General features: G+C 44.9%; 1 protein-coding gene across 1 annotated transcript; it reads left to right on the forward strand.

Moving 5' to 3' along the window:
• Positions 1 to 474: 474 nt before the first annotated feature.
• On the forward strand, positions 475 to 3826 carry stn1 (STN1 subunit of CST complex). The gene is made up of 9 exons (XM_067259570.1): positions 475 to 942; positions 1089 to 1184; positions 1302 to 1379; positions 1543 to 1716; positions 1875 to 2001; positions 2285 to 2435; positions 2731 to 2853; positions 2977 to 3049; positions 3127 to 3826. Exons 1-9 carry the CDS (start codon positions 810 to 812, stop codon positions 3282 to 3284), a joined length of 1113 nt encoding a protein of 370 aa, XP_067115671.1. The 5' UTR covers positions 475 to 809; the 3' UTR covers positions 3285 to 3826.
• Positions 3827 to 13749: the final 9923 nt, after the last annotated feature.

Raw genomic sequence — 13749 nt, forward strand, 5'->3', positions numbered from 1 at the left:
ATCTAGCGGATTTGGTGTCAAAGGCGCGTTCATGAGCGCTCACAACTGTAGTTCTTTCTGTTCAACTGAGGAATGGAACCAACTCATATCAAGAGCATTGCTGCCCCCAACAGTGCTGGAGAGTGGGTCAGGATCCGGACCTATAGAAGTAGCCGAAGTTTGTAGCTAAATAATAATAGCATAACAATAAAATAAAATAATGTTTACGTGTATGAGCATGAGCATGTCTACAATATTGTGTAACTCAGTGATCTGTAAAAAGAAAGATGTCTTTGTGAGATTGTATTTTTGGGGAACTACATGTCCCAGAAGCCTTCACTGAACGTACACGTAAACGTAGCAATCGTTTCCTACGCTCAAAGTTCATGATGTGCAACATTGTATCAAAATATTTGACTCTTTCTATCCTAAACAACTCTGGCAAGTAAACTCAAACTCAAAGATGGATTCAACAACTAACTAGGCCTACACGGAGAAGTTTTGGGTGTGTTCATCACTGAATTCAAGTAACAAATCAAGTTCATCTGGATTTTGTTTATTTTGGATAGGCTCTCAGTGTAGCTTTTCATATGAAGGTAAATGAGGGTGTAACGATTCGTGTAAAACTGGATGTAAGCACGGAATAAATGAGTTAAAAAGCGCAGAAAAGATTTGTATCTTCGAAACACCATTTTTTATGTTATGTGCACACGAGGGAAGTCCATTGAGCAGAATATCCTCAAGTGATTGGTTAGCGAATTTTGCGCGTGATTAGTGGTTAAATTACCTAGACTAGTTAGCTTCAGCTAGCTAATTTAACAAGTTATGAAATGCAACCTGCATCGATGGATCCGGGCGAGGAGCCCCCGTCTATGCTTTGGGGACTGGACCCAGTCTTCACCGCCTTTGCCAGATTGTATATCGAAGACATCCTTCAGATGAGAGAGAGCTGTCAAATTCCTGGTATGGAATGAAGGAGAGTTTGTCTCGCTCTTATAACATCGGTTATCAAGGTAGCTAGGCTAGCTGTCTAAGCTATAGCCTATGTTTCACAGTAGCTTTAGTATCACATTGCTGTTAATAATCGCTAGATGCTCTACACACGACAGGAATCTACTTCTACAACTCACATCCAATCTACAAAGTCGATGTTCTTGGGACTGTGGTGTACAAAAGAGAGAGGGAAGACTTCTTCTGTTATGGAGGTTAGTGTGATGCGAAAAGGCACTCGTTGGCCTAAGTTTGTAAAATAGGATTCATATCAGAACCGGGTCTTTATCATAGATTATTAATTCAAATCGTTTGTGGGTTTTAATTCACAGTCGATGATGGCACGGGTGTCATAAATTGCCTCTGCTGGAAGAACGAAAAGTGGAGGGACCAGACTGAACCTGGTAAATGTAAGTTCCCATGTCAGGTTTGTGTAACAGCACAGTGTGCAAAACAAACGTCTCAAACAAATATCATTACAGTTCCATAGATAGATAAATGGTACTTTTAATCATCCCCTCGGGAAATCACAGCCGTTATCAGTCACTTGACAGGCTGTTGTCTCATCCCTAGCTTCCTCCACGACCCTGGGGGACTGTCCTGGAGGTTTTAACCCAGTCAAGGAGCTGGAGAGTCTGAGACGGGCCCAGTGGACCAGCTCCCACCTGGAGATAGGGGAGCTGCTCAGAGTGAGGGGGCCCGTCAAGACCTCCAGACAGCAGAGAGAGATCATGGCCTCCACATACTGTGAGTGGGAGAGGATGGATACACACACACACACAGCTTTTTGTGTTAGTGATGATAGTGCAACTGGGAACAGCACAATTACTTGAATAACACACACACACACAGGTCCCTGGAACAGTTCCATTAACCGCCACACGTGTGTGTGTGTGTGTGTCCAGATAAAGTGAGTGACCCAGTGATGTCGGTGCAGATAGCTTGGATGACGGAAGTCCCAGGGCTATACAGACAGTGCTACGATAAACCGTTCAATCCGGAGAACAGCGCTCAGGGCCCCCAAACTGCAGGGTAAGTGGTACTAAATACTGCCTGTTGCGGTTAATGCAATTAGAGCTCATTTGCTCGACCCCATGGCTTGACCCTGTTTCTCCAATCCAAACGGTTCCAGTCTTTTGATTCAATTGCGAGCGATGATGCATAGTCTACAGAGGAGACATCTGTTGATTAGCTGCCATAGATGGACAGTCATGGGTACTTCAGTTTAAAGGCAAGAAGATGGTGAGTATTGGCTGTGAGCTTCTCTAATATTTGTCTTTTATCCTTTCCTGTTTTGTTTCTGACAACTTTGCAGTGGCTCTGCTGCCTTTCTGCTTGGCCAGGCCACTCGCGTGTTGAAAGACTACCTGAAAAAGAAAGAGGTTTCGAGGCTCAGACCGTACGACGTTCTAGACCTTCTGCAGCCTCTGGTCACCGGCCGACCTCAGCCAACTGCCACAGACCGGGTAAGCTGTCGCAGCAAACACTGTATTAGCATTGTTTCTCGTTGTCACTCTCAATCAGAATCAGCTTTATTCGCCAAGTAAGGTTGCACAAACAAAGGAATTTACGATGGCAGGAAGGTGCAAAAAGGCAGTACAACATTGTACTTCCCCCATCTATTTGCTCAGTGTTTGTGTTGTTTTTTTCAGGTTCACAGGTAAATAGCTCGCAGGTGTCAATTAAACCTGGTCCTACATCAGTGTGTGGATTAATCACTTGTTTCTCAGAGGTTTCTTGATGGTCTTTTGGTGATGTTAGGAGCCTGTGGCGGGCCCGTCAGCTTCGAAGCGGCTTCGCCAGCTCCTGAAAGAGAGCCTGCAGGTCCTTCAGGACGAGGGCGTCGTGTTCCGCAAGGTCAAGTCCCAAGACGAGGTTTACCACGTGCGTCACCGCCGCCGACATCCCACTTCTGTTTGTTCGAATTTGAATCCCCTAACGGTTGCCCCGAAACCATTTGAATTTGTGAAATGTGAGTTGGGGTCAAATGTGTTGAACTCCTTTTAGGTGACCGAAGGGGATAAGGATCTACAAATGACAACCAGAGACATCATCAGGGAGGACTCGAGAAGAGAGAAATGTGAGGTTTCTGTTAGTCGTTTCAGCAGACTCACGGACATATCTTGCGGTCACTGACGGTCGCTGTTTCTCCCACAGATGCTGAGAAGGGCTGCCATGTTCTGCACATCCTCTCGGGGGTGAGACAGAGGTACAGCCCAAACATGAGCAAGCCAGCCATAGAGCTGGTCCTAAAGGCTCTGGAGTGTAATAGTGACATAATAAGCACCAGTGAAAACCACTACACCATCCTCTGACCCCACAGGATATCTTTTTTTTTTTTTTTTTTTTGGGGGGGCAAGTTTGTGGAATTATCCTTCACAACTTTGACGAGTACATTAGTCACGATAAACGTTTGACATGCCTTTAAGTTATTTATTGATTACGTTTCTGTAAATCCTATTTAGGATGGACATTTGAAACTAAAGCACGTGCGTTTTATCAGAAGACCTTTGCATTTTATGTGCACAGGGGGGCAGTATTTCGTTGCTAATTAACTCTACCGTGTAGAGACACACGCTGATTGGCTATTTCAGAAACATCTGTATCCATATCAGAACCTTCATTAGAAAAGTCTAGGCTACTGACGTCAGTGCCTTGTAAACAGCCAGTTACTTTGTTAGGCTCGTACTTTTGCGTCAAATTAAACATCGGTGGAATAAACAGCAACAACCAAGTGGGCATGAGACTTAATGCAAATAGCATCCATTGATTCAAATCCATATAATGTGTATGCTATCCAGTGATTACATTCTGTGTTTTCTAAATGGAATAAACTGAGCTCTATGCAACAATACTACTCCGTTTCAGTGTATTGTATCTGTCAGCAAATTTAACTTTTCTGCGTTTTTTCTGTAAGTCTCCAGGGAGCCTATCTGATTGTATACACTTAATTCATGGGCACCGAATATCATTTCTTGTCCATTTAGAATCTCGGTAACAAAAAAACAAGGTAGGCTACTTTTATATAACGTAAATAATTTTCTTGTGAACGACCTCATGTTTTCGCAAGCTGCTGTACTGTATTCCAAGTAGCTCATACGCTTCTGAAGCCCATCCCACACGATTCCCCAAATTCGCTCGGGGTTTGGCTGCTTGCTTATATCTGCGGCTTCTGGAGGGTGGAAAGACGGCTTTTTGCATTCCCCAAACCATATAGCCTACAGGTATTGCCCCCCCCCCCCCCCCCCCAGCTTAAGGTTTTGAGGACGACACAAAGGAACTCGCTCCACTTTTTCAATTTGAGGTGACCGCCTCCTCCTTGATGTGTCCAGCGCGAAGATCTCGCATTAGGAAACTGCCACCATGCTTTAGTGACAAAGATAACAATTCTTGATTTAAAGAGACTGTGATAAGTTTTCCTTTGGGATTGAGAGGCTACATTGCGTCAAGCGAGTGTTATTTGACAAACGGTGAAACATCAGACTAATCGCACAGGACCATTATCCGACAAAACACCAAATCAATGATAGTCTTTTCGATTTGCAGCGTATCAAGACTGGCCGGTTAAATACTACAGTATTTTTTATCAGCTATTGTTTGTGTGTGCGTAGCCATACAATACATCAAGATGCAGTTTCGGACAGTGTTGGATGTAAAAGTCGTGGACGTGGAGAAGAGACGCAACCCATCCAAACACTACGTGAGTAGCTATCAATAATTCTGCAATAGCTTTACCTGGTCCCGCTCAAATCCTAGCACTGGAACTGGCACTTATTCCCAGACTGACGGAAGGCTACAATTCTATGGGATTATATCTCAGTATAGGATTTAACCCCAAATCCATGACGCTTCATTAAGGTTCTGAATTGATTGCATCACGTCAGAATAGGCTGTCATGGTATAATAGTATTATGAAATCGTCATCCTTATTGTCAGTTTTTTTATAATATTGAATGTCTTTAGAAACACAGATAACTACTCTGTCTGACATATGGTGACTATCATAGCTCACTGGCACACTACTGTATCACGTTTTCAAGTGGAACTAAACCAGTTTTCCAGACTGAAGGATTTCCCAGAGGACGTTTAGGGCATGGTGTAACGAGCACAACCAACCCGTAGGGTCGCAAATCAACATCCTAAAACCTGACAGCTTATTAGGTTATTGCAAATTGAAAAACTAATTGCAAAAAATTGTCATTAGCAAATACGAATGACTGACTGATTCAATGTTCTCCTGCCTTCCAGAAACATGGATAGTGTACATGCAGGCCAAAGTAAATGACAGACATATACAGCCTTGTGTGCTCATTGCCTGCGTTCCACTGCTGTCTCTGCACCCATGCAGTTCAGAACATATTTACCCATCAAGACATGCACACTCTCAATGTTTATGAGATCAGTGAAATGTGCCCATATCATAGACATTAATATTTTATTGTATATTTAATTCTATTCTAATCCCACTTAGTACTGCTAGTTTATGTACCCTTAGTATAGGTAGTCCACATATTTACATTTTAGGTATATGTTTATTGTATGCACCTTCCTGCCAAAGCAAATTCCTTGTCTGTGCAAACTTTCATGGTGAATAAATCCCTTTCTGATTCTGATTATAATCAATAACTCATTTGTGAAGTGATGGGATATCTTGAGATCTACTGCCCACGCAGCCTCGTGTTCTATACATAGCAAATCAACAGCTGTCATGAAAGCACGATCACGCTGATACGCTCTCTCCGTGCAAACCTTCGAGTCCTTACAATCACAAGCGCTTTGGATTCAAAGTTGCGCGTGCACATACGAACAGTCCATGTAAGGTAGCTAACCCTACGTAATGTAAACAAACATGTATACACGTTTCCACAACACAGCATCTTGGATCACTTGGGTCAGAGCACTGTGGTCTACGAGACAGACTGCGTACGGCGTGATGTTGTTGGTTGTCACGTCAGCTTCCCAGACCAGTTTCCGCTGTGTAGGACTTGTGTCTCGAAGGACCCTGTCTCTGGTCTCGTTTCCCTAGCTACCGTCCCCCTAGCTACCGTCCCCGGAGACCGCGGCCAGTCACTGTGAGAAGAAACCAGAGAGTTAGAGAGACAGAAGGAAGGGGGGGGGGGGAGAGAGGCAGGGATGGTAAATAAAGAAAGGGAGAGAGAGAGAGATGGATGAAGTGAGAAAAGGAAAAAAATAAAGAGAGGGAGGGAAAATAAAGGGAGAGAGATAATGGTGTGAGAAAGGAGATAAAGAGAGATGGAGGGAGGGAGGGAGGGGAGAGGACAGAAAGAGACAGAGAGGACGAGAGAGAGAGAGAGAGATATGATCACAGAGAGTGGGATTAGAGGAAGACAGAGGGAGAGAGAAGGAGAAGAAGGGCACTATACTTATGTAATTGGTCCTGTTAGAGACCAACGCCGAGAATGCTTACCCAGAGAGAGAAGGGTGTGAAGAAAATACAAGTCCAAGCTTTCGAGGAAGAAGTGCCGCCTGGTCCTGAGGGAGACAGAATGGACCTCTGAGTGGCTCCGACACACAGATTACACCCCAAAACACTGCTTCCTTCTTGACCGGGGTGGGGGGGGGGGGGGGGGGGGGCGATGATAAAGAAAGCAAGGTAAAAAGAGAACACAACTGTGTTGACTTAAGCAATTCTGTCACAGAGCAAGTCCCAGTCCCAGTGCATGAATACACTACACACAAAAGACACTCAGGCTATTGATGCCAACAGACGGCAAGTGTGTTTTATTTAGCTCTGTGAAACAGGTCCTCAGAGTGATGTTCCACCACTTTAGTATTTATTGGGCTATCAAAAATACAGCGTGATATCACAGTGCACAAAGAAAGGTCCCTGTTTTCAAATGCGTCCGACCTGACTTAGGAACGCATGTTTAGAGGGCACTTTTATGAGACTGGCTTTCTGGAAGGGCCATTGTTTGGGGACGTTTGATGACTCCAGGCAGGACCTAGCAGGAAGGAGGATGGCGATCCTGCATGGTGTGTGTGTGTGTGTGTGTGGAAGGGGGGGGGGTGTGTGTGTTTGTGTGTGTTGGTGTGGAGAGGGGATAAGGTATGGAGGAAGGAGAGAGAATGAGTGTGTGTGTGAGAGTGAGAGAGAGAAAGTGAGAGAGACGATTATGGAGTCCAACAGGAAGGACCACGGGGCTTCGGGGCTCAGTGTGTGTGTGTGAGTGTGTGCATGGTGTGTGCATGTGTGTGTGTGTGTGTGTGTGTGTGTGTGTGTGTGTGAGTCAGGGGCTGCATTGCTGACGTCTATCAGTGAAGTCATTGTGCTAGCAGTTCTTTTCACACGGGCCTAACCCTGTCAATGACAAGAGGCCTTGAGAGTGAGTGGGTGAGTGTGTTTGTGTGTGTGTGTGTGTGTGTGTGTGTGAGTGTGTGTATGAGTGTGTTAACTCCGGAACGGATGTTGTCCTTTCACTGTTATTACCAGCGCACATGTTGGTGACTGTTTCATGTCTCAGACAACCAGATGCTGTCAGAGATGGCGGCGCGTTTAATTTGCAACGCAACAGTGGGCAAATCTTCATCCGCCTCATTCGCTCAAGTCCAAACCTTCACTGTCGTTCAAAATCACCAGTTCCATGGAAGCACCCGTTCATAGTGCAGCCATCCAACATGTCCTCCTGCTTGGTAGACGCGGGCAGAAGTAAAGACTCACTCTGGAGAGTTTGAACACATCTCGCCGCTGCACGCTGTTTGTGTTCAACAGGGAGTCAGGTGGCTGAGCGGTTAGAGAATTGGGCTAGTAATCAGAAGGTCGCTGCTTCGATTCCCGGCCGTGTCAAAAGACGTTGTGTCCTTAGGCAAGGCACTTCACCCTACTTACCTCGGGGGGTTATGTCCCTGTGCATACTGTAAGTCGCTCTGGATAAGAGCGTCTGCTAAATGACTAAATGTAAATGTAACAGCCCGCCTTTCGCACCGGAGAGGCCGTCACGGAGTTGCGTTCACGACGCAGGGATAGAAGACGTGTGTGGCCGTCATGTACAGGGCGGAGTAAGCTCTGAGAAAATGTCCTGGGGAGCTGTACTTCAACCCAGCAAGACCGTTGTTACTGTGTGTGGGCTCGGCCAGTCAAGCCTGGGACAGCAAGACTGGTGTTGGACCTCAGTACAGCAATCCTTGAAGAACTTTTTCCTTCCAAAAAGGCTTCTTATGCAAACTTTAGTCTGAAAAGAGAACCCTTAAAGAATCCACTTTTCAAAAAAAGGGTTTTCAGAAGCAACTGGTTTCTGTGTAGAACCTCAGCTCTTCAAGAGGAACCCTATTGGAACCCTAGGTTCTAAGAGCGTACAGGTTGACTAGCCTGACCAGTGTTCTCTATGAAGTGGTCACTGTGTTTAACCAACACGTTGCATGAGAAACATATGTTTTCTTAGATCTGGTGTTTGGGATTGTCATTTGAGAAGCCCAGTGTAGATTGGGACTGATTCCGGAACAGCCCGTTTTAATTGTTCTCTCTCTTGACGGTACATGACCAAGCTGAAAAGAGGAAAAGGGGGTGGGAGAGAGAGGAAGTGTTCGCTGAATCGACACTTTTCTCAACCCCCCCCTCTCTTTCAGGAAACTGCTGTTTGCCCGGCCCGCACTTCCTACGCCCTATGGAGGCTAGAGACGGGAAGACCTGATTGGGTGCTTCCGAAAAACCGGAAGAGTCCATAGTTCAAGGAGGAGGGGTGGCCATGAAGGGTAACACTGGGAACTATTCTGGCAGCTGTTATGCAAACCTGACCTCAAGGGGGTTTCCATGCTATAGTTCATGACTGGATCTGGACAACACTTGTGGATGGTTTATAGAAGGCACAAGCTCCCAGCTATGGTCGCCCCCATCTTGGCATTAAAACCTTTTAATATATTATTACAAAACTGCCGCAACCTATTAGTAAAGGCACATATTTAGCCTAGCTGTGGTTTGCTTGGAAAGACATCACTCCCCTTTGGCCTACCCAATAGTATTTCCACTCCTTTTCCCCTTTGTAGTTCAATCCCTTCTACGTAGCCATGTGAAAAAGAGTTTGGGTTTTAGGGAATGATGTCTCCGGTAAGTTTTATATGTTAAGTTAAATATAGAGTTTTAGGCGGGGTTGTGCACAGTTAGTGGCTAGGCCCACAGGCTCCAGTTAGTCCTCAGCAAGCAGTATGCTTCGTGGCTTCCCCTTCTGCCTCGAACCGTGAACCTTACAACAAGGATCCCACTGACACAGTAAGTTCTCCAATCTGTCCCTCGTCATTTAATGCACAAAGTAGTTGTTTTCTGTGTCTGTGCCACATATTGCAGCTTGTTATTGCAGGGGGGAGTGGTGGTGGGGAGGGGATGGGGGGACTCATTTATAGAACGGTTGAAGAAATCTGTCAGCTCGATTTCTTTTTTTTATGATTCATGGTTTTCAACAGTGGAATGTCACGAAATAACCAGAGCTCCAATATTCTCTCTCATAACTATTCATGCCTTTGTGCGTTTTCTCTGTTGCTTCAATACCCACTCTTGTCTCCTGATCTTTCCCCGGCGTGGAGAACGACGCATGAATAAGGTCTCTCTAGCCGTATCTGGGACGCTCAATTCATCACAGACGTGTAGGAGTGTCGTCTCTGTCTGTTGTCTGCCGTCTGAATCTCTTTACCTTCAGCCTTTGACTGGCTTATCAAACCCTCTCGGCTGGAAGGCTGGTGAAATGTTGTGTTGAGGCCATGGGGCAGTTGGAGACACGGTGCTGTAATATTACCTTTTCCTGACTGGTTAATAATATATCGGTGTCTTAGACATTGTCAGATCACATTTAATCATGTTCTTTTGCGTTCCCCTACCTATTTGTCATTTGGTATTCCTCGTTTGGACGATGTGGTCTGTTACATGGGGATTTATTCTCGAGGCAAGCCATTGTTTCTAAATACCTCCACACCCGTTTCAGCTCGTAACACCTTCCTGCCTCTAAATCTAGATGCAGGATGACTTACCATAACAGCTAATTGTTCAGATATATATCTGATCCAGCTTTATGACTGGACTGTCAGATATGGTTATGCAGGAAATGCTTAATCTGGTTTAATATGTCTAAGATGTTTGTATGGTTGAGTGTGCCGTAATGAAAGGTAGTATCTCGCACAGCATCAAGGCCTTTGCAGGCATAGCCAGCCCAAGTGACCCAAGTGTCTGTAACTTTTTTTTTTTTAACATGTTTTTTTGAATTGCTGCCATGTTTTATTGGTCTAGACATTGCATAGCTTTGTTGTGTTGCAACAACTTCCATCTGTGTGATAAGCTCTGACCTCTATCTCGGAATGACAAAGATCTTACATTCCTCAAATGTTTTGAAAGGTAGCGATGGGGACTCTTCGCTGTGTGTGTCTGATTTGTGTCTGACCTTCGGGTGCAACAATAAATTGGGGAAACTCAGTCATTACCTTTACCAGCTTGTCTAAAAAATGGTGGAACTTTTGTTCCACATGGATTGTTCTATGATTCATTTTAGGTTCTCTAAAAGAGACGATTTAGATGGTTTTGGCAGTGCAGCACACTCACGACTAAACGCACTTGGCAACATGAGTCAACCCACAACATGTCTGATGTCTATTTTAAACGTTGCAGAAATACGTGACTCGAGCTTGAAAAAAAGAAGCAGAGTAAATAACCTCTGAACCGTCACACTGGATAGCAGCTCGAATTCAACACCGTGGATCAAATTAAGGACTCCTCCCCAGGAAGATACATTGAATATTGCAATTGAACAGGCTCATTTGGATGGATGGTATTCTCTTAAGAATGATGTTTATTTCCCAGATGGTTAGAAGGCTTTGCACATTAGACACGAAGTGTATCGAACCAGTGTTCTGGAACAGGCTCGGGTGTTTGAACCGGTTGCCTGTGAAGAGACAGACTATTTTCGTGCTGGAAGGGCATTAGGTTTAAGCTTGATATTTTGGGCGTGGACTGGGGATGGTTCTGTTTTCCACTGTGGTCGGTCTGTGTTACCATGACAGATCCATCTGCTTCTGGGGTTTGGGAGTTTTTTTTCCTGAGTCTGCATCTTTCTCCTCCTCAGTCTGGCCCTAGACTAGCAAGGTTGAGCTCCATGGTCAAATTAAGTGGTCAAAAGGCACAGTAGTGGTGTTTGTGTGTGTGTGTGTGCGTGTGCGTGCGCGTGCGTGTGTGTGTGTGTGTGTAAAGGAAGATGATAATATCCCAACATGCCATTCAGGTCACAAGCAGTTTATAAAACATACACCCACTTGAAGTAGGGGAAGCCCACACACTGAGATATCTGTGGTAAAACACACGCCACACACACACACACACATACCCAAATGTCATATAAAATATGCTATGGCAAGAGGTATGTCATCTGGAAAATGTCATAATGGCCCTATGAAGTAATTGCACATCATATCAGAGGAAGTAATTGCACATCATATCAGTTTTGTGTCAAGAGCAATCATCTACACACACACATATACACACACATATACACACACATATACACACACATACACACACACACACACACACACACACCAACCCTCTGGCTCTGTGTTCGTACCAAGGCCATACGAGCATAGCATGACGGTTATTGTAGTTAGCGCCTGCATTTGCGAATGCTAAGCTAACGCTAGCCCCTTTCATGGGAGAGCAAACCTTAGCATAGCATGGCCTTGCGCCAGCAATAGCTGGTGTCTCTCCAGTAACAATAAGCCCTTAAACACTTTGTTCTGGAGACCTCTTTTGTTTCGTACGGATGGTTGTCATACGTCAGGGTCTTTCACTCGACCTAATTCATCTTGAGCTAGCATGGCAGATCTTGGCATGTTGCTACGGCCAGTGCAAAAGATCAATCAGGAGGATAGCGCTTGGCTAGGTCAGGGTAGAAGAGAGGCTAGAATGAGAGAATTACTGAGGCAAAGTCAGTAATCAGTTCAGGTTTCATTCTCAAAGGCTTACTTGAGGTAAATTGGTCTTATGTTCGCGAAGTTGCGACTACATGGGCAAATTATTGCTGCTGTCTCAATGGCTTGGCAGTGTGACTGTAACATTTTGTGAGGTCGTAAAGGCAGTTTTGTAGGTGGCCTTAAGTCTTTAGTTTGACTAAGTGGCAGATGTAAACATGTTTGACATGCTTATTGAGTATGAAATATAATGCATTGAACGTCCACAAACGTGCAACCTTTTGTGTGTTTACAGAAATATGACTTAAAAACAATGTTGAGGGTAACAGTAGGTCACAATGTCTTTAGCACTATAGGCCTACATTAGAAACAATGAACAAACTGTAGATTTACTATAGGATGTAGATGTGGTCCAGATATGAACACAAACATACAGTAAAATATCTACTCCAATCAATTTAAACAATGTCTGCATCCCAACTCTTGACTGTGGTATGAACTAGTGCACTCTTTCACAAGAAACTCCAGGCATAGGGAAAGAAAAACAAATACAAGTCTTACAAGATTTCTCAAGTCTATCTTAAGAATTCTCCATCATCAACTCTTAGGTCTGGCCCACTCAAACCCATCTGGACTTCCGTGATGGGAAATGACCAAGGCCCTTGATAGGCTTCCTATGTTAGTATGGGTTGGAGATGATATCATCATCAATTACCAAGCCTTGGGTGCAGGACCGGGCTGTATATCTGATTTCGATTCACTACAATAGCTGAGGCGAGGGCAGAAGGTCAGTGTGATGACAATGAAAATGAGATCACCATCTTGTCCAGCCCCCGATATTGTTCACTGACAGATAGATGGGTGTGTCATTGAACTTTGAAGCGTTTTGTGATTTGTGTCTTGGTGTAGCCTGAGCGTGTGTGTGTGTATGTACTGTATGTGTGTGTATGCTGAGGTGCATATTCATGATTGTGTGTGTGTGTGTGTACGTGCAGTAGGACAGTGTTGGCAGACAGTGAGACAGAAGATGTGTGTGTTTTGCATGTGTGTGACGGAAAGGGAGAGGGAGGTGTTTATGTGTGTGTGTGTGTTTGTGTGTGAAAGAGAGAGAAGGCGAGTGAGAGAGTCTGGAGGGAGACGTCATGTGTCCTGTGTTTTTAATGAGAATCCGCGGCGCTAACTCTCCGTTCCCCCCTCTCTTTTGGCAGGTGTATCTCATCAACGTCACCTACTCCGACACCACCTCCCACGTCATCTACAGAAGATACAGCAAATTCTTTGACCTACAGGTAAACCATGTCACTCAGAAAAACGAACAACCCAAATGTACGGTGAGACACATCTCACCGTACATGTTCCTGTGTTTAGAAAACGTCAGAGTTGATTTTGCAGACTGGCCATATTTTTTTTTTTTGGCGCTATCGCTAGCTGTGAGATTCTTCTCTGAGGACGTCAACTCCAGTGTTCTCCACGTCTCTTTGGTGGAGGAGTCAATGTGTTTTTCTGGTAATTGGCCTGCGCATGGGGGTGGCACTGTTGGAATCTCTTAGCCTTCACACAGAGAGAGAGAGACAGAGAGAAAGACGGAGGAAGTGAGAAAGAGAGAGAAAGAGACAGAGAAATACACATGGAGGGAGAGAGAGGGAGAGAGAGACAACATAGCCCTATGCTTTGCTCCGACAAAGACACTCTCATCTCAGCTCCTGCCGTGGCCTCAAAACGTCAAGGAGCTGACAACCTATTTTATAGTACAAGCGAAATAAAAGTCGATTTAATGTAGCATGTTTTATAGCGGCTCTCTGCAGGGATTGGGAGCAGGGAGGTGATTGGTGGGCTTTTCAAATATAGGCTTACACGAGTCTCCTGTTGGTTCTGCTTGCA

The sequence above is a fragment of the Osmerus mordax genome, chromosome 21 (assembly GCF_038355195.1).
Source record: "Osmerus mordax isolate fOsmMor3 chromosome 21, fOsmMor3.pri, whole genome shotgun sequence".
Lineage (NCBI taxonomy): Eukaryota > Metazoa > Chordata > Actinopteri > Osmeriformes > Osmeridae > Osmerus > Osmerus mordax.